We start from the raw sequence: 19,262 nt of genomic DNA, 5'->3' as shown, positions 1-19,262 counted from the left end.
CTGTGCCAGGTCCTGTGCCCATGGCTGTGCCAAGTCCTGTGCTGCTGGGTCCTGTATCTCTGTCTGTGCCAGGTTCTGTGCCCATGGCCATGCCAAGCTCTGTGCCAGGTCCTGTGTGTGTGTGTCTGCACCGGGTCCTGTGCCTGTGCTGGGGGCCTAAGGAGCAGCAGCTTCTCCTGCAGCTGAGGCCACCAACACCCCTGCTGTCCCCTCAGAGCCATGTGTCCCTCCAGCCTGCCCTGCTCTGGGCCAGCTGGGCTCAGCTCATGGAGCTGGGAGGCTCCTTGGGGGTGGCAGAAAGGGAAAGGCCAGCTGGAGCCCCTGGCAGAGGCAGTTTGTGCCCTGGAGCTCTCGTGCCCTGCTGGCCCCTGGGATGTCCCTGTGGATGTGTGTTTGTGTCCCCATGTGCCTTCCCTCAGCTGAGCTCCCCTTCCTCCAGCACAGAGGGCCAGGAATGATCCCACATCCACACTGATCCAGTGGTGGAGCCTTGGCCAGGCTGGGACAGCACCATGGGGCACTGGGACAGCACCATGGGGCACTGGGACAGCACCATGGGGCACTGGGACAGCAGCACGGGGCACTGGGTTAGCACTGCAGGGCACTGGGACAGTACAATGGGACAGCAGCACAGGATATTGGGACAGCACTGCAGGGCACTGGGACAGCACTGCAGGGCACTGGGACAGTACAATGGGACAGCAGCACAGGATATTGGGACAGCACCATGGGGCACTGGGACAGCACCAGGGGCACTGGGACAGCAGCACAGGCCCTGGTGCCTCCACAGGGATGTCCTTCCTGTGGTGCCCTGACCCTGAGGGGGCTCTCCCTGATCCCAAATCCCAGCAGGATTTGGGGCAGGTGCTGCTCCTCGTTCGGGGCTCTCTCTGGCACCCAGAGCCCTGCGGGTCCCCGGAGATGCCAGCAGTGCTGCTGGGGTTTGTGCAGGGGGTGGAGCCAGGCCTGTCCCAGTGCTGGGGCAGAGTGAGGTGCTGCCCATGCCCGAGCTGTGCCAGGGTTTGCAGTCCCTTCCCGTGGGATCTGCCCGGATCCGGCTCCTCCCGGCGGGACCAGGAGCGACTGCCGCAGCAGGACGGCTTCTCCTGCCACCATGGCTCGCTGAGCTTGGCACAGATCCGTGCCCCCAGCTGGGGCAGGATGGCTCTGTGCCCTGGGAACGGGGACTGTGTGACAGGGGGGACAGTTTGGTGGTGGCACTTCCCTTCTCGTGGTTTTCCTGCTCTCCTGCCGTGTCCAGCCCTCCTTCCCTGTGCCGTAGGCATTGCTTTCACTCTGTGTCTGTGGGCTCCTCTCCCTTCCCATTGTCCCTGCTGGTGTCCCTGTCCATGTCTGTGGGCTCCTCTTGTCCCTGCTGGTGTCCCTGGCTGTGTCTGTGGGTTCCTCTTGTCCCTGCTGGTGTCCCTGTCTGTGTCTGTGGGCTCCTCTCCTGTCCCATTGTCCCTACTGGTGTCCCTCTCTGTGTCTGTGGGCTCCTCTCCTGTCCCATTGTCCCTGCTGGTGTCCCTGTCTGTGTCTGTGGGCTCCTCTCCTGTCCTGTTGTCCCTGCTGGTGTCCCTGTCTGTGTCTGTGGGCTCCTCTTGTCCCTGCTGGTGTCCCTGTCTGTGTCTGTGGGTTCCTCTTGTCCCTGCTGGTGTCCCTCTCTGTGTCTGTGGGTTCCTCTTGTCCCTGCTGGTGTCCCTCTCTGTGTCTGTGGGCTCCTCTCCTGTCCCATTGTCCCTGCTGGTGTCCCTGTCTGTGTCTGTGGGCTCCTCCCCTGTCCTGTTGTCCCTGCTGGTGTCTGTGTCCCTGCTGTGCCTGTCTGTGTGTCCTAACTGACTGTGCTCTCTGTCTGTCCCACCTCAGCCTGACGTGGAGGACGAAGCTGTGGTACGAACTCCTTTTCTTTCCCATCTTCTTTTCCTCACCTTTTCTCTCCCGGCTCTGGGTCTGTCCCCTCGTTAGCAGCCTCCCTGTTAATTGCTGTGACCCATCCCCAGGTCCCGGTGGTCTCAGGGCACCCTCGGGTGTGTGTCCCTGTGTGTCACAGCCAGGGTGTCCCTGGGCTCTGGGAAGGGGCTGAATTCCAGGCTCACCTCTCTGGGTGCCCTGCTGGAGTTGTGACAGCCCAGCTGAGGGCTCTGGCTCTGCTCAGCCCTGGATTTTGGGGCTGTTCTGCCAGGAGGTGGCTGCAGTGGAAAAGCTGCTCCTGCAGGAGCATTTTCCCTGGAGAGGTGTGGAAAGAGGAGGAGAGGGGCCTGGAGACAGCTTGGGGGTGTTTGAGTGTTCCTGTGTCCCTGGGAACGAGCTCAGGGCTGGGAATATTCAGTGGTACCAGGGAAGAAGCACCCATCCCGTGCCCGGGGTGCCCATTCCTTCCCCCAGGATATTTCTCAGGATATTCCTCTGGATATTCCTTCCACTGGAGAGGCTGTGGAGCTGGGGCTGCTCCTGGGCACAGCCAGGCTGGGGCAGGGGAGCTGCTCCCTTGGCTCCAAGGGCCTGGGAGAGGCTTGAATTCCCCTTGAGTCCTGGGGAGTCCTTGAGTCCTGGGGAGTCTTTCCATCCTGAGGGAGCCCTCTTATCCTGGAGAGCTTTTGAATCCTGGGGAGCCCTCTTGTCCTGGGGAGCCCTCTTATCCTGGAGATCCCTCAGATCCTGGGGACCCCTGGGGAGCCCTCATGGCCTGGAGATTCCTTGAGTTCTGGGGAGTCCTCAAATCCTGGGGAGCCCTCGTGTCCTGGAGAGCCATTGTGTCCCATGTGCACATGGATCTTGGGGCTGTTGGGACATTGCTGGTGCTGCCTGGGGATGTTGCAGGAGGTGCCCTCCTTTCCCTCAGCCCAGGGACCCTGTCAAGCGCCCAGTGGCTGCTGTGGCAGCATCTTCTTCTCTCTTTCCCTTTTCCTTTTCCTCTTTCCCTTTCTCTTTCCCTTTCCCTCTTCCCACAGCAGATGGGGGTTGTGCTGGGGTAGGGTGGCACTGGCCCTGTGCCCAGGGGGTCTGGCTGCCCCTGCCCTGGCCCTGTCCCTCTCTGGGTGGCCCTGGTGACCAGGTGTGTGTTCCCTTGCAGAGGACGATCTCTCTGGGAGCGGGGGACAGGCAGGTCATCCAGACCCCCATCAATGACTCGCTGCCTGTCAGCAGCTGCAGCGTGGCCCTGCTCTTCCGCCAGCTCGGTGAGATGTGTCCCCACCCTGCCCCGTGGCACCTGGGGTCCCTGTGGGCCACCTCCCTGCGGGTCACCTCCTGCATGTGGCCCCGAGCTCTGGCCCCGCTGTGCCATCCCTTTTCCAGGAGGGTGGGACTGGGGCTGGGGTCTGGAGGAGCAGCCTGGGGCTGCCACTGGCCTTGTGTCCCCCAGGGAAGGCCACCAGCCCTGAGGAGGGACAGAGCTGTCTGGGAAGGGGGGAGCACACCTGACATCCCCCTCTGGGGGATGCTGAGCTCCTCTCCTGGCAGGATGCAGGGATGGGGAGTGGGCTGCAGCCTGGGGGGGGTCAGGGGTCTCTGAGGGGTGTCAGAGGGACCCCCTGATTCCTGAGCCCCTGCTGTGCCCTGCCCAGGCATCACCAACGTGCTGTTCCTGTTCTGCGCGGCGCTGACCGAGCACAAGATCCTGTTCCTCTCCAGCAGCTACCAGAGGCTGACGGACGCCTGCCGGGCCCTCCTGGCTCTCATGTTCCCCCTCAAGTACAGGTGAGGGTCCCCGAGCCTCCAGCTGTGCCAGCTGTGCCCCTGTCCCACCCTCGGTGTGTCCCAGGGTCTGGGCAATAACTGGAAATCTCCCAGCCCTGCCTCCCTCTTCCCCCAGGCAAAATGGGCTCTGGCACTGGAGGCAGTGCTGGGAAGTGTTCTGGACTTCCTGCTGAGCAGGGACAGGACCCAGGGAAGGGCTGGAGCTGTGCCAGGGGAGGGACAGCATGGACAGCAGGAAAGGCTCTATTCCAAGGGTGCTGGACACTGCCCAGGCTCCCCAGGGAACGGGCACAGCCCCAGAGCTCCAGGAGCGTTTGGGCAGCGCTGCCAGGGATGCACAGGCTGGGATTGTTGGGGTGTCTGTGCAGGGCCAGCAGCTGCATCTGTGAGCCCTGTGGGCCCTTCCCACTCAGGAGATTCCATGGTTCCATGAGCAGGAGTGAGGTGTTCCCAGCAGTGGCCAGGCCCCCGTGGTGACTCCTGTGGGATGGCTGGAACCTCGCTCACCCTGGGAGCTGGGAATGTCCCACGGGGAGCGGAGACACAGCCCTGGGGCTCCTGGCAGCTCTGTTCCTGACCAGCTCCTATCCCCAGGCTGCAGAGAGGCTGTTGGTGTCCCAGAGGAACCTTCCTTTTCACAGAATTATGGAATCCCTGCGTTTGGAAAAGCCCTCCAGGGTCACCAAGTCCAAGGTGTTCCAAATCCCCTCCTTGTCCCCAGCCCAGAGCCCTGAGTGCCACCTCCAGGAATTCCTTGGACACCTCCAGGGATGGCCACTCCAAGCCTGGGCAGCCCCTGCCAAGGCCTGACCCCCTTTCCATGGGGAATTTTTCCTGAAATTCTTCTTTTGGAGTTACTTGCTCTGCTGGAAACCCTTTCCTTGGTCAGACTTTGACAACCCCAAGACCAGACAGTGATCATATCATGGAATCATGAAATCCCAGGATAATTTGGGTTGGAAGGGACCCCAGAGCCCCTGCAGTGCCAGCCCTGCCATGGCAGGGACACCTCCCACTGTCCCAGGCTGCTCCAGCCCCAGTGTCCAGCCTGGCCTGGGGCACTGCCAGGGATGCAGGGGCAGCCCCAGCTGCTCTGGCAATCCCAGCCCAGCCAGGAATTCCTCATTGCCAAGATCCCATCCCTGGCTGCCCTCTGGCACTGGGAGCCATTCCCTGGGTGCTGTCCCTGCAGGCCTTGGCCCCAGTCCCCCTCAGGGCATTCACAGGGATGGGGCAGCCACAGCCTTTGGCGCTGTGTGGTGCCCAGGGGGCTGGGGGTGCCAGGGGCACCCTGGGCACAGCTCCAGAGCCAGGATGGTGTCTGGCTGTGCCAGGACAGGGCTGGGGTGTGGGGCAGGGCTGGCCTGGCTGCAGTGGGGCTGTTTGGGGCTGGTTTTGAGGCTGTTTCTGGTTGCAGTTTCACCTACGTGCCCATCCTGCCCGCCCAGCTCCTGGAGGTGCTGAGCACCCCCACCCCCTTCATCATCGGCGTCCACTCCATCTTCCAGTCGGAGACCCAGGAGCTGGTGAGAGGCCACGTTCCCTGCCCTGCTGCCAGGGGGCTGGGGAGGAGCAGCGTGGGTGTCACAGCTCGGGTGACAGCTCCATCTGTCCTGAGCGTGCCCAGGGCACAGGCTCCGTGTGCTCAGCCCGGGATGCATCCAGGTGTCCCACAGGAGCCAGGGGGATGGCTGGGTCAATGGGAATGGCTGGGTCCCTCTCCTGGCAGGTGTCGCTCTGTCCCCCCAGTGAGGGATCCCAGTGTGTCCTTTGATTTGGGGATGGGATGGGACACAGAAACTGCTCAGGGAAGGTGGGGAGGAGCCAGAGCCTGCTCCCGGCCCTTTCCTGAGCCAGCTGACCTGGATAGCTCCCCATCACCTGTGGGATTGGGATGTGGGGTTGGGAAGTGGGGCTGTGTCCCACTGCTGTCCCCTCCCAGCTGGACGTGGTGATCGCGGACCTGGACGGCGGCACCGTGAATGTCCCGGAGTGCGTGCACATCTCCCTGCTCCCCGAGCCCCTGCTCCAGCAGACACGGGAAGCCCTGTCCATGGTGAGTGCCACGGCACCCCTGGGGTGCCAGCAGCATCCCCTGGCAATGACGCAGTGGCCAGGGAACTGGGAGGGAGACAGGGCGCCTCTGTGAGCAGGGTTCCTGCCTTGGGGTCCTTCCTGTGCCTTGGGATCCTGCCCATGCCTTTGGGGTCCTGTCCATGCCTTTGGGGTCCTGTCCATGCCCTGGGATCCTGTCCATGCCTTTGGGGTCCTGCCCATGCCTTGGGCTCCTGCCCATGCCTTGGGCATCCTGCCCATGCCTTGGGATCCTGTCCATGCCTTGGGGTCCTGCCCATGCCTTGGGCTCCTGTCCATGCCCTGGGGGTCCTGCCCATGCCTTTGGGGTCCTGTCCATGCCCTGGGATCCTGTCCATGCCCTGGGGGTCCTGCCCATGCCTTTGGGGTCCTGCCCATGCCCTGGGATCCTGTCCATGCCCTGGGGGTCCTGCCCATGCCTTTGGGGTCCTGTCCATGCCCTGGGATCCTGTCCATGCCTTTGGGGTCCTGTCCATGCCTTGGGATCCTGTCCATGCCCTGGGATCCTGTCCATGCCCTGGGATCCTGTCCATGCCTTTGGGGTCCTGTCCATGCCCTGGGATCCTGTCCATGCCCTGGGGGTCCTGCCCATGCCTTGGGCATCCTGTCCATGCCTTGGGATCCTATCCATGCCTTTGGGGTCCTGTCCATGCCTTGGGATCCTGTCCATGCCTTGGGCTCCTGTCCATGCCTTGGGCTCCTGTCCATGCCCTGGGGGTCCTGTCCATGCCTTGGGCATCCTGTCCATGCCTTGGGATCCTATCCATGCCTTTGGGGTCCTGTCCATGCCTTGGGATCCTGTCCATGCCTTTGGGGTCCTGCCCATGCCTTTGGGGTCCTGCCCATGCCCTGGGATCCTGTCCATGCCCTGGGATCCTGCCCATGCCTTTGGGGTCCTGCCCATGCCTTTGGGGTCATATCCACGCCTTTGGGGTCCTGCCCATGCCTTTGGGGTCCTGTCACAGGGACCATTCCTGATCCAATGGCCTCTGGCCAACGCCCTGGGAATGGCACACATTTCCATGGGAGCTGGGAGTGGAGCAGCAGGGGTTCCTTCCTCTGTGATTCCTGCCCTGGGGTGCTGCTGCCCCTGTCCCAGTGGCCATTCCCAGTCCAGTGCCCTCTGATGTCCTGCAGTGCCGGGGGGGTTCCTTTGGCAGAGGTTTCTGGGAATGTGGTGCTGGCTCTCTGCCCAGGGCAGGAAGCAGCTGTGGCCTGGCTGCTCCTGCGTTCCCAAGGCGCTGCTGGAGCAGCTCCTGCTCCTCCTGGGGGCAGTGGGGGGTGAAGGTCTTCCCTGGGATCCCAGTGCCAGCTGTGCTTCCCAAGGCAGGGTCAGGCCCAACAGAGCATTCCTGATCCCCCATGGTTTGCCTCCAGGCCCCTCAGAGCATTTCCAAAGGGGCTGTGGGGTCTCTGGGGAAATGCCCTTGGCTTCTCCAGCCAGGATGGGGCCTGAGCTGAGTGTCCTCCCTGGACAGGTCCTGGACCCAGAGCTGGAGGTGGCCGACCTCGCCTTCCCCCCTTCCACCATTTCCGCCTCTTCCCTCAAGATGCAGGTGAGTGGTGGGAGGGAGAAGCACCCTGGGTGAGGGGCTGGGCAGGAGGAGAGGGTCCCTGGGTGAGGGGCTGTTCCCCAGGGCCATCCTGGCTCTCACACACCATTCCAGCCCCGTGTCCATCTGAGCCACTGCTCCAAGCCATGGCTGGATCCTGCAGTGCCATGGGCTCCAGATTCACAGCCAGGCTGGAGCAGACAGGGAATGTTTGGGCTTGCAGCATTCCCAGAGCTGGAGAGTTCCTCTCCTCCCTGTGCAGCTCTGGGGGGCAGAGCAGTGAATCCCATGCCCCTTTTCCTGGAAGCTCAGACGCATTCCCTGCCCTCACCCCGGGGTTGATCCCGTGCTGGGGGGAAATCCCTGCCCCAGGAGCTGCCCCGTCCATCCCCTGAGCCCCACCGGCCCGGGCTGTGCTTCCCTGTTGCAGGACAAGGAGATCCGGGCCGTGTTCCTGCGCCTGTTTGCTCAGCTGCTGCAGGGCTACCGCTGGTGCCTGCACATCATCCGCATCCACCCCGAGCCCGTCATCCGCTTCCACAAGGTGAGGGCCTCCTCGGGGCCAGGCTGAGCCAGGCTGGGACAGCTGAGTCCAGGAAACAGCCCTGCCTTTCCAGGCAGTGACCTCCCCAGCGTCCCTGCCAGCCCACCTGCATCCCGTGTTTGTCCTTGAGTGTGCCGAGGTCTCCCAGGGCAGGAGCGCTTCCCTGCCTGGGTGTTCCTGCAGAGCTCAGCCAGGAGGGAGCCCCGGCCTGCAGCTGGGCGTTTTGGGAGATCTTGGCACTGCTGAGGGACCACCTGCAGTTCTCTGGCCCTGAGTCCCTCTGGCCTTGTGTTCCTGTGCCCCTCTGGCCTTGTGTTCCTGAGTCCCTCTGGCCCTGTGTCCCTGAGTTCCTCTGACTTTGTGTCCCTGAGTTGCTCTGGCCTTGTGTCCCTGAGTCACTCTGGCCTTGTGTTCCTGTGCCTCTCTGTCCCTGTGTCCCTGAGTCCCTCTGGCCTTGTATCCCTGTGTCCCTATGCCTCTGTGTCCCTGTATCCCTCTGTCCCTGTATTCCTGTGTCCCTCTGTCCCTATATCCCTGTGTCCCTGTGTTCCTGCATCCTTGTGCCCCTATGTCCCAGAGTCCTTCTGGCCCTGTGTCCCTGTGTCCTGCCTCTGCATGCCAAGGTGACACCAGAGTCCTTCCCTTGCCCCTTGTCCTGCTGCCATGGGCCAGAGGCTCAGGTTTCCATGCCAACTCTGTCCCTGAGGAAGGAGGTGGCACTGTCCCAGTGCCACCCAGGTGCCCACCCAAGGCTTGGTGTCACCCACTCTGCTGATGGCCCTGCTGTTCCCTTGGCAGGCGGCGTTCCTGGGCCAGCGGGGGCTCACGGAGGACGATTTCCTCACCAAGGTGCTGGAGGGGATGGCCTTCGCTGGCTTTGTCACCGAGCGCGGGGCTCCCTACCGCCCCATCGACCTCTTCGACGAGGTGGGGCCTTGGGGCAGCTCCCCTTCCCACACCCCGGGGTCTGCGGGGCTGAGAGCGGGATCTGTGGGGTCTGAGCGGGATCTGCAGGGGCTGAGCGGGATCTGTGGGGTCTGAGTGGGATCTGTGGGGCTGAGCGGGGTCTGCGGGGCTGAGCGGGATCTGCAGGGGCTGAGCGGGGTCTACAGGGGCTGAGAGCAGGATCTGTGGGGTCTGAGTGGGATCTGTGGGGTCTGAGTGGGATCTGTGGGGCTGAGCGGGATCTGTGGGGTCTGAGCGGGATCTGTGGGGCTGAGCGGGGTCTGTGGGGCTGAGCGGGGTCTACAGGGGCTGAGCGGGATCTGTGGGGCTGAGCGGGATCTGTGGGGTCTGAGCGGGATCTGTGGGGTCTGAGCGGGATCTGTGGGGCTGAGCGGGATCTGTGGGGCTGAGCAGGATCTGTGGGGTCTGAGCGGGATCTGCAGGGGCTGAGCGGGATCTGTGGGGTCTGAGCAGGATCTGCAGGGGCTGAGTGGGATCTGTGGGGCCTGAGCAGGATCTGCCATGGCCTGAGTGGGATCTGCAGGGGCTGAGCGGGATCTGTGGGGCTGAGCAGGATCTGCCATGGCCTGAGTGGGATCTGCCATGGCCTGAGCGGGATCTGTGGGGTCTGAGCGGGATCTGCAGGGGCTGAGCGGGATCTGTGGGGTCTGAGTGGGATCTGTGGGGTCTGAGTGGGATCTGTGGGGTCTGAGCGGGATCTGCAGGGGCTGAGCGGGATCTGCAGGGGCTGAGCGGGATCTGTGGGGCCTGAGCGGGATCTGCCATGGCCTGAGTGGGATCTGTGGGGTCTGAGCGGGATCTGCCATGGCCTGAGTGGGATCTGTGGGGTCTGAGCGGGATCTGCAGGGTTGAGCAGGATCTGTGGGGCCTGAGCAGGATCTGCCATGGTCTGAGTGGGATCTGTGGGGTCTGAGCAGGATCTGTGGGATCTGAGCGGGATCTGCCATGGCCTGAGTGGGATCTGCCATGGCCTGAGCAGGACCTTCATGGCCCCAGCTTTGGGAGAGGCCCTGGAGCTGCCCCTGTCACTCCTGTCCTGTCCTCCCCAGCTTGTGGCCTACGACGTGAAGCGCATGAAGGCGGAAGAGGGGAACAAGCAGAAAATCCTGAGGCACATCAAGGAGCTGGCAGAGAAACTCTACAAAAATGTGAGTCCTGGAGCCCCTGGGCAGGAGTGGGGATATACTGGGGGATGTGGGGCAGGGAGAGCCTGGGTGCAGTCAGTCCTGGTCACTCTGTCCTCCCTCCATAAGCTCGTGGTGACAGATCCTGTCCCTCCTTGTGCTGTCATGTGTGATGATGCACATCCTCGTGTGCCCAGAGGTCCTGGGGCCTGCAGATTCCAGCTGGGAGCAGAGCAGGGGGCTGGGGGCTCCTCTCCAGGAGGGGATTGGGGGAGCACATCCTGGGGCCTGCAGATGCCAGCTGGGAGCAGAGCAGGGGGCTGGGGGCTCCTCTCCAGGAGGGGACACGCTGTGGGTGACCTCAGGGCTGAGCAGGAGCTCTCCCCACGCAGGAGAACCCGTACCCTGCCGTGACCATGCACAAGGTGCAGAAGCCCACGGAGGGCTGCCACCTGCGCCTGCACCAGAAGCCCTTCCCACACCTGGACGAGGGCACCGTGCAGTGGATCATCGACCAGGCCACGGCCAAGCTGCAGACAGCCCCGCCCGCCGTCAAGGCTGAGAAAAAGTGCATGGTGCCCTCGGGACCCCCCATCGGTGTGTGGGGCATGGGGGGACCCTGTTCTGGGGGGCTGCTGGAAGCCAAGGTGCCCTCGGGACCCCCATTGGTGTGTGGGGCACAGGGGACCTTGCTTTGGGGGGCTGCTAGAGGCCATGGTGCCCTCAGGACCCCCATTGGTGTGTGGGGCACAGGGGACCCTGCTTTGGGGGGTTGCTGGAAGCCATGGTGCTCTTGGGATCCCCATTGGTTTGTAGGGCACAGGGCCCTGTCCTGGGAGCTGCTGGAGGCCATTGGTGTTCTTGAGACCCCCATTGGTGTGTGGGGCACAGGGGACCCTGCTTTGGGGGGCTGTTGGTGCTCTTGGGACACCCCATGGGTATGTGGGGCACAGGAGGACCCTGTTCTGGGTCACACCACAGGAGTAAAACATGGAGAAGCAGCAGCTCCAACCCCCTTGGGGTTCTCAGCTCCCCAGGGAGCCCCTGAAGGCCCCGTGGTCACTTGGAGCAGGGGGACACAGTGTCCCCCCTGGGTGCCAGCCCCACCCCACCCAGACCGACAGGATCTCTCCCATCCAGCTGCCATCCTGGAGCGCAACGGGAACGCCCTGGCCAACAGCGCCCGGCGCCTGGAGGTGGTCAGGAACTGCATCTCCTACGTCTTCGAGAACAAGATGCTGGAGGCCAAAAAGGTGAGAGAGGCTGGGGATGGGGGTTGGTGTCCTCTGTGGATGGAGAGGACATTCCCTGTCCTGTGCCCACGTCCTGCTGATTGGCTTGAGCTCAAAAAGTTGTGGAATCACAGAGTTACTGAGGTTAGAAAATCCCTCTGAGCCCATTGGGTCCAACCATCCCCAGCACTGCCAAGGCCACCGCTGACCCTGTCCCCAAGTGCCACATCCACACATCCTTGAAATCCCTGCAGGGACGGGCACTCCAAACCTCCCTGGGCAGCTGTGCCAGTGCCTGACCACCCTCTCCATGGGGAAATTCCTGCTGATGTCCCCCCTGAGCCTTCCCTGGCCTAGCTTGAATCTGTTCCATGTCCTCCTGTCCCTGTTCCCTGGGAGCAGGGCCCCACTCCCACCTCAGTAACAGGCCATGGAGCCATTTGGATTGGAAATCCCTCTGGTACCATCAAGTCCCACCATTCCCCAGCACTACTGTGGCCACTACTGACCTGTGACTTGTCCCCCTCCTGGTGTTCCTGGGATTTTGGCTGGTGGCTCCACACCAGCCCAACTCCATGTCCCGGTGCCCCTGGGCTCCTCCCCCTCCTCCATGGCCATGTCCTGCCAGCCTCAGCTGGGATCGTGCCCTGCTTTGTCTCCGTGTCCGAGTGCATCCCCTGACACTGGTGTGGGAGCAGGGCTGTCCAGGCCCATCCCAGCCCACAGTCCCTGTTCCCACAGCTGTTCCCGGCCGTGCTGCGCGCCATGAAGGGCCGGGCCGCCCGGCACTGCCTGACCCAGGAGCTGCACCTGCACGTGCAGCAGAACCGCGCCGTGCTGGACCACCAGCAGTTCGACTTCGTCATCCGCATGATGAACTGCTGCCTCCAGGTAGGGCAGGGCTGGGGGGCTCCTTCTTCCCGTGGGACACGGCAGGGGTTGGCCTTGGAGTGTCCCCTGGTCACCCCTGCTCCTTCCCCAGGACTGCACGGCCATGGACGAGCACGGCATCGCTGCCGCCCTGCTGCCGCTGGTCACTGCCTTCTGCAGGGTGAGTGACCGCAGTGTCCCTGCCCCGGAGCCCTCAGGATCCCCCAGAGGCTGCCAGCCCCCAGAGGTGGCAGACAGAGGCTGCAGGGGGGTGTCCCCTCAGGGCTTGTCAGCCTATGGCTCCTGCCCAGAATGTTCCACCCAGCCCAGACTGGCCCGAGGCTCCCAGGGAGGCTGGAACACCTGTGGGAAGGGGCTTGCTCTGGAATGCCAGCTTGATCCCATGGCCAGGCTGGGCTGGGCTGAGCCTCTGGGCTCTGGGTGGGCTCTGAGCAAGAGAATTTTCAGGGAATGCTGGAGGAGCTCTGGTGCAGACATCCCTGCTGCCTGCCTAGGGCTTTCCCAGTGGTCAGTTGGAGGAGCAGGGACACCTGAGTGGAAAGTTTGGCACAAAGGCTCTGTGCAGATGGATCTTTTCCACCTCCTTCCACAGAAACTGAGCCCTGGCATCACCCAGTTTGCCTACAGCTGCGTGCAGGAGCACGTGGTGTGGACCAACATCCAGTTCTGGGAGGCCATGTTCTACTGTGACGTCCAGAACCACATCCGGGCCCTCTACCTGGACAGTGCCGAGGAGAACCACACAGAGCAGGTGGGAGGGTGGCCCAGGAGAGCTCTTCCCAAAGGGCTGGGGCTCATCATGGAGTTATAGAATCATGGGATGGGTTGGATGGGAACCCCAGAGCCCCTGCAGTGCCAGCCCTGCCATGGCAGGGACACCTCCCACTGTCCCAGGCTGCTCCAGCCCCAGTGTCCAGCCTGGCCTGGGGCACTGCCAGGGATGCAGGGGCAGCCCCAGCTGCTCTGGCAATCCCAGCCCAGCTGCCTGTTCTGGGCACCCTGCTCAGCTGAGGACGAGGGGCTGCACCCCAGTTCTGGGAGATCCCTGTGGGTCTGTCCATGCCGACAGCCCCATCCCTTCCCCCTGCCCCAGGAGAGCGCGGAGGAGCCGCAGGAGGCCAAGTCGGCGCTGGAGATCGCGTCGGAGCAGCTGCGGCTGTGGCCCACCATGAGCCGGGAGAAGCAGCAAGAGCTGATCCAGAAGGAGGAGAGCACGGTGTTCAGCCAGGCCATCCACTACGCCAACAGGATGAGCTACCTGCTGCTGCCCCTGGACACCAGCAAGAACCGCCTGCTGCGCAGCTCCGGCCTGGGCGACGTGGAGAGCGTCAGCAACAGCTTCGTCACCAACAGGTGCTGGGGACACCGGCGTGACCCGAGCTGGGACACAGCTCCTGGGGTGGGCTGGGCTGCTGGCAGGGAAAGATCTCCCTGCTCAGTGGGGGGGGGTTGGACCCCTGTGAGGGTTCTTTCCAATCCCAGCCATGCTGGGATTCCTGGGTTATGTCAGGATTGAGGCGGACTGTGGTGCCCAAGGGGGTTTCTGGGAGTGGGAGCTCTGCTGGGTCCATGCTGGGAGTGGGAACAGTCTTGGACTCTTGTCAGGAGTGGGAGGGAGCTTTCCAGGATCTCTGTCAGGAGTGGGAGCTCTCCTGGGATCAAATCAGGAGTAGGAACTCTCCCGTGCTCCTATGAGGAGTGGGAGCTCTCCTGGGATCAAATCAGGAGTAGGAACTCTCCCGTGCTCCTATGAGGAGTGGGAGCTCTCCTGGGATCAAATCAGGAGTAGGAACTCTCCCGTGCTCCTATGAGGAGTGGGAGCTCTCTTGGGATCAAATCAGGAGTAGGAACTCTCCCATGCTCCTATGAGGAGTGGGAGCTCTCCTGGGATCATATCAGGAGTAGGAACTCTCCCGTGCTCCTGTGAGGAGTGGGAGCTCTCCTGGGTCTGTATCAGCACTGGGAGCTCTCCTGGGACCATATGAGGAGTGGGAGCTCTCCTGGGTCCGTACAGGGAGTGGCCCCTGGCCGGGGCTGTCCTGGGCTGACCCTTCCCCGTTTCCCTCGGGAAGCATCGCGGGCAGTGTGGCCGAGAGCTACGACACTGAGAGTGGCTTCGAGGACGCCGAGAGCTCGGACGTGGCCAACTCCGTGGTGAGGTTCATCAACCGCTTCGTGGACAAGGTGTGCACCGAGAGCGGCGTCACCAACGAGCACCTCAAGGGGCTGCACGTCATGATCCCGGGTGAGGACACTGGGGTGGCCACGGGGATCCCGCAGGAACAGCGGGAGAGGGCAGGGCGGGATTTGGGAAAGGCAGGGTGGGGTTTGAGCGGGGCAGGGCAGGATTTGGATAGGGCAGGTAGGATTTGGGCAGGGTGGGATTCAGGTAAGGAATTTGGATAAGATAGGATGGGATTTGGGCAGGGACAGGGTGGAATTCCAGCAGCATAGGTGGGATTTGGGCAGGAACACGGGCTGGGATTCAGGCAGGACAGGGTGGGATTCAGGCAGGTCAGGTGGGATTCGATCAGGTCAGGTGGGATTTGGGCAGGGCAGGTGGGATATGGGCAGGGACAGGGTGGAATTCGGGCAGGGCAGGGCTCACCCCCTGTCCCACAGACATCGTGCAGATGCACATTGAGACCCTGGACGCCGTGCACAGGGAGAGCAAGAGGCTTCCTCCCATCCAGAAGGTAGGGATGCCCTGCTGGGCTGGGAGCAGAGCCAGGGGGGCTGTGAGACCCTTCCCCCGGGCCTGAGCCCCCCGTTGTTCCCCCAGCCAAAGCTGCTGCGGCCCAACCTGCTGCTGGGGGAGGAGTGTGTGATGGAGGGGCTCCGCGTGTACCTGATGCCGGACGGGCGCGAGGAGGGGGCCGGGGGCAGCATCGGGGGGCCCCCCCTGCTCCCCGCAGAGGGAGCCGTGTTCCTCACCACCTACAGGATCATCTTCAAGGGAACCCCCACCGACCCCCTGGGTGAGGGGCTGCGGCCCTGGGAGAGGGGGGACGTCTCGGGGGGTAGGGGAGAGGGTTGGGGATCCCTGGGGATCAGAGGGCTGGCTGGAGATGCTTAGGGAGCAGGGGGCTGGTCAGTGATCCCTGCAGGTCAAGGGGTTGGTTGGTCAGTGATCCCTGGGGAGCAGGGAGCTGGTCAGTGATCCCTGGGGAGCAGGGGTTGGTTGTTTCTGGCCGCTGTGTCCCATGGACCCATGTCTGTGGTGGGACAGATACTAGAGGTGGCCTGGGGTGGCCTGGCCCTGCCCGGGGCCGAGGCAGGGATGAACTGACCCCTTCCTGTCCCATGTCCAGTGGGGGAGCAGGTGGTGATCCGGTCCTTCCCCATCGCCTCGCTGACCAAAGAGAAGAAGATCAGTATCCAGGCTCAGGCGGATCAGTTCATCCAGGAGGGATTGCAGCTGCGCTCCTGCACATTCCAGGTGGGACCCCGTGCTGGGAGAGAGCTCCCAAACCTGCTGTGCACAGGGACACCCAGGAGCAGGAGTGGGGACTCCAGCAGGAAAGGGAATGGGGCGGGGGAAAGGGAATGGGACAGGGGAAAGGGAATGGGACAGGGGAAAAGGAATGGGGCAGGGGAAAGGGAATGGGGCAGGGGAGAGGGAATGGGGCAGGGGAAAGGGCATGGGAGAGGGGAAAGGGAATGGGGCAGGGGAGAGGGAATGGGGCAGGGGAAAGGGAATGGGACAGGGGAAAAGGAATGGGACAGGGGAAAGGGCATGGGAGAGGGGAAAGGGCATGGGAGAGGGGAAAGGGAATGGGGCAGGGGAAAGGGAATGGGAATCCAGGGAGAGGCAGGGCAGCCTCTCAGTCCAGCCTGTGCCCATGGTGCTCCTGGGCGGATCCGAGCTCTGCCCTGATCCATGGGAAGGGCTGTCCCTGGCCTGACCCCACTATCACCCCTGACCTGTGCCTCCCCAGCTGCTGAAGATTGCCTTTGACGAGGAGGTGGCCTCGGACAGCGCCGAGATCTTCCGGAAGCACCTGCACAAGCTGCGCTACCCCCAGCACGTGCGCGGCACCTTCGCCTTCACCGTGGGCCAGTCCCCCAAGCAGGCCATGCAGCCCAAGGCCAAGGAGAAGAACCCCTCACTCAGGTACCTGTGCCAGGAGAGGGGATCACACCTGGATGTGCCTCCTCCTCTGGGACTCCCCCTCCTGTCGCTGCTCCGGCAGAGCCACCAGGAAGGGGACACGGGGAGCTGAGCCCTCCTTGCTCAGACCCATCCTGGTGCAGCGTTTGCGTCGCTGGAGATCAGAGAATCCTTAGGCTTGGAAAGGTCCTGTGGGACAATGACTGCAGCCATTCCCAGCACTGCCCATGTCCCCAAGTGCCACATCCACACAGCTCTTAAACCCCTCCAGGGATAGGGACCCCCTCCCTGTGCCAGGACTGCATAGCCCTTTCCAGGAGGAGTTTCCCCAATATCCACCCTGAGGCTGTTCCCTCTCCTCGTGTCGCTGTTCCCTGGCAGCACAGCCCGACCCTCAGCTGTCCCCTCCGGTCAGGGAGCTGTGGAGCCCAAAGAGCTGTAGATGTCCCCTGTCCTGCAGTGTCCCCAGCCCCACACAGTCACACTGGGAAGGACAGGTCACACTGCAAAGTGGGAGTTTGTTGCAGTGGCATCCCCTGCCTGAGGAGGTGTCCCACAGGAGGGGTTCCAGTGGCCTGGGTGGCCCAGGGACACAGTGCTGCAGTGCTGGGTGACCTGGGGACATGGCCCTGCAGTGCTGGGTGACTCAGGCACATTGTCCTGCAGTGCTGGGTGACTTGAGGACACATTATTCCTGCACTGGGTGACTCGAGGACACTGATTTTGCACAAGGTGTCTCAGGGATGCAGTACTGGGTGACTTGGGGACATGGTCCTGCAGTGCTGGGTGACTTAGGGATGCAGTGCTGGGTGACTTGGGGACATTGTCCTGCAGCACTGGCTGCAGCCCTGAGCCCAGACTTGGCTGGCAATGGCCCTGCCATGGATCCTCTGGTAGGGGGGATAGGCCCAGGTCCCTGTGCTGGATCCCTGTCCCTTGCTGTGATTTGGAGCCTCCCCTGGGATGAGCCAGAGCTCAGCCTGTGGCAGCTCTGGTCCAGAGGTTGGGGCAATGCCCCATCCCATCTCCCCAGCTCCTCAAATCCCTTGGGAATGGCAGGAGCTGTGGCTCCTGCAGGGCCGAGTCGCTGGCAGGTGACACGTCCGTCCCCTCCCATGTGACAGTGAGCACCAGGGCTGAGGGCTGCTCCTGGCTCTGGCTGCCTGGGTGACAGCATTGTCCCTCTGTGTCCTTGCCCGTGTGCCCAGGACGCTGTCCAAGAACCTGGTGAAGAACGCCAAGAGGACGATCGGCCGGCAGTACGTGACCCGCAAGAAGTACACGCCTCCAGCCTGGGAGCAGCGGGGCAGCCAGCACTTCCCCGAGGACAACGAGGACGAGATCTCAGGTGGGGAATGTCCCCGGGGAGGCAGGGAGCAGCGGCACCTGGGAGAAGTCCCGGAGTCCCTGCGGTGGGAGCAGCATGGGAGCATCTCCCGGTTCCCGGTGCTGCCCCGGCCCTTGGCTGCTGCTGGTGGCCAGGCAGAGAGCCCAGCACGGAGAGAGGTCTTGAGCTGGCTGGAGAATCTCCTGGGGCTGGCGGGTGACAGCAGCAGGGTGTGGGACATTGCTCCAACCAATCCACCTCCTCCTGCTGCTCTGGGACACCGTGTGTGCCCTGAGGCGTCCCAGCCCCGCCGTGTCCCCGCAGTGTCCGAGGAGCTGGACAGGAGCACCCTGACGCCCAGCAGCACCATGAGGCCGTCGGAGAAGATGACCATGACGCACGTGGTGGAGCGCGCCTGCTGCCGGGACTACCAGCGCCTGGGGCTGGGCACGCTGAGCAGCAGCCTGACCCGCTCCAAGAACGAGCCCTTCCGCATCTCCACCGTCAACCGCATGTACGCCATCTGCCGCAGGTGAGCCCGCCCGGGCACGGGCCCCTGCTGGTGTCACCGGGACACCCAGAGCCACCGGCGCCAATAAAAATGGTGCCATCGTGGCTTTGTCCTTGGCCAACCTGCTCCCAGCCTGAACCCCCCATGACTGTCCCACTTATTGATACATTTTCAGCCGATGTTCATTGGTTCTGAATTGCTCAATCCTCTTCATTAATCGCTGTTCTGCCCTCTATTGAGTATTGATTTCTCGCTTCTTATGATTAGTCTGAATTTCCCAATGTTTTATCATGTTTTTCCCACATGAGGAGTTTCCAGCACTAAGACTGAAGTGTCTTTGTTAGTGTTTCCTTTGTCTTCATTTACTCCTACGTGTCCTTGGATGACCATAAATCCTGGGCACTCCATTGTGTCTTTGGATGGCCATGAGTCCTGGTCACTCCATCGTGTCCTTGGAGGGCCATGAGTCCTGGTCACTCCATCGTGTCTTTGGATGGCCATGAGTCCTGGTCACTCCATCGTGTCTTTGGATGGCCATGAGTCCTGGTCACTCCATTGTGTCCTTGGATGACCATGAGTCCTGGTCACTCCACTGTGTCCTTGGAGGGCCATGAGTCCTGGTCACTCCACTGTGTCCTTGGAGGGCCATGAATTCTGGCTCGCAGGTGTCCAGCCTTTAACTCCCTCAGGGTTTGTTGAGTGCAGCTTGTCAGGGTTGGTTTTACCCAACTCGGAGTTGTGATTTAATGATCTGAGGAGCAGTCAGGTGTGTGGAGAAGGGTGATCAGTGCTGGCTCCAAGTGGAGCTCGGGATTAATGAAAGCACTAAGGAGAGCAGCTCAGGAGAGCCGTGCCATCACGGGGTTTGTGTCCACAGCTACCCCGGGCTGCTGATCGTGCCACAGAGCATCCAGGACAACACCATCCAGCGGATCTCGCGCTGCTACCGCCAGAGCCGCTTCCCCGTGGTGTGCTGGAGGAACTCCCGCACCAAGGCCGTGCTCCTGCGCTCCGGGGGCCTCCACGGCAAGGGCGTCGTCGGCCTCTTCAAGTCCCAGAACGCCCCGACCCCAGGTGACCCTCCCACCCTGGCTGGAACGGGGGCTGGGGCCATGGGATCGCCCCTGGCTCCGGGCGGTGACACTTGGGGGTTGGGGCGGTGACACTCAGGGATCCCCTGGCTCAGGGCGGTGACACTCAGGGGTCCCCT

General features: G+C 62.9%; 1 protein-coding gene across 4 annotated transcripts in view; it reads left to right on the top strand.

Annotated features, from left to right (window-relative positions):
* Positions 1–19,262, top strand: part of SBF1 (SET binding factor 1) — a 63,550-nt gene that overhangs the window by 35,302 nt on the left and 8,986 nt on the right. For 2 of the 4 annotated variants that reach the window (XM_036400738.2, XM_036400740.2), the window contains exons 6-28: positions 1,867–1,890; positions 3,074–3,179; positions 3,567–3,699; positions 5,117–5,225; positions 5,642–5,755; positions 7,272–7,349; positions 7,777–7,890; positions 8,689–8,817; positions 9,906–10,004; positions 10,373–10,577; positions 11,121–11,233; positions 11,954–12,103; positions 12,195–12,263; positions 12,696–12,854; positions 13,197–13,456; positions 14,176–14,348; positions 14,726–14,799; positions 14,886–15,081; positions 15,415–15,542; positions 16,042–16,217; positions 17,423–17,562; positions 17,866–18,073; positions 18,930–19,126. In XM_036400738.2, the coding sequence (XP_036256631.1) occupies positions 1,867–1,890; positions 3,074–3,179; positions 3,567–3,699; positions 5,117–5,225; positions 5,642–5,755; positions 7,272–7,349; positions 7,777–7,890; positions 8,689–8,817; positions 9,906–10,004; positions 10,373–10,577; positions 11,121–11,233; positions 11,954–12,103; positions 12,195–12,263; positions 12,696–12,854; positions 13,197–13,456; positions 14,176–14,348; positions 14,726–14,799; positions 14,886–15,081; positions 15,415–15,542; positions 16,042–16,217; positions 17,423–17,562; positions 17,866–18,073; positions 18,930–19,126 (3,154 nt within the window). The remainder of the gene's footprint in view (positions 1–1,866; positions 1,891–3,073; positions 3,180–3,566; positions 3,700–5,116; positions 5,226–5,641; positions 5,756–7,271; positions 7,350–7,776; positions 7,891–8,688; positions 8,818–9,905; positions 10,005–10,372; positions 10,578–11,120; positions 11,234–11,953; positions 12,104–12,194; positions 12,264–12,695; positions 12,855–13,196; positions 13,457–14,175; positions 14,349–14,725; positions 14,800–14,885; positions 15,082–15,414; positions 15,543–16,041; positions 16,218–17,422; positions 17,563–17,865; positions 18,074–18,929; positions 19,127–19,262) is intronic. The other 2 variants (XM_036400741.2, XM_036400739.2) reach the window with 1 other exon arrangement.

The sequence above is a fragment of the Molothrus ater genome, chromosome 5 (assembly GCF_012460135.2).
Source record: "Molothrus ater isolate BHLD 08-10-18 breed brown headed cowbird chromosome 5, BPBGC_Mater_1.1, whole genome shotgun sequence".
In the NCBI taxonomy this organism is placed as follows: domain Eukaryota; kingdom Metazoa; phylum Chordata; class Aves; order Passeriformes; family Icteridae; genus Molothrus; species Molothrus ater.
Note: the sequence above shows the minus strand (reverse complement) of the source record. Positions and strands in the feature narration are given on the sequence as shown.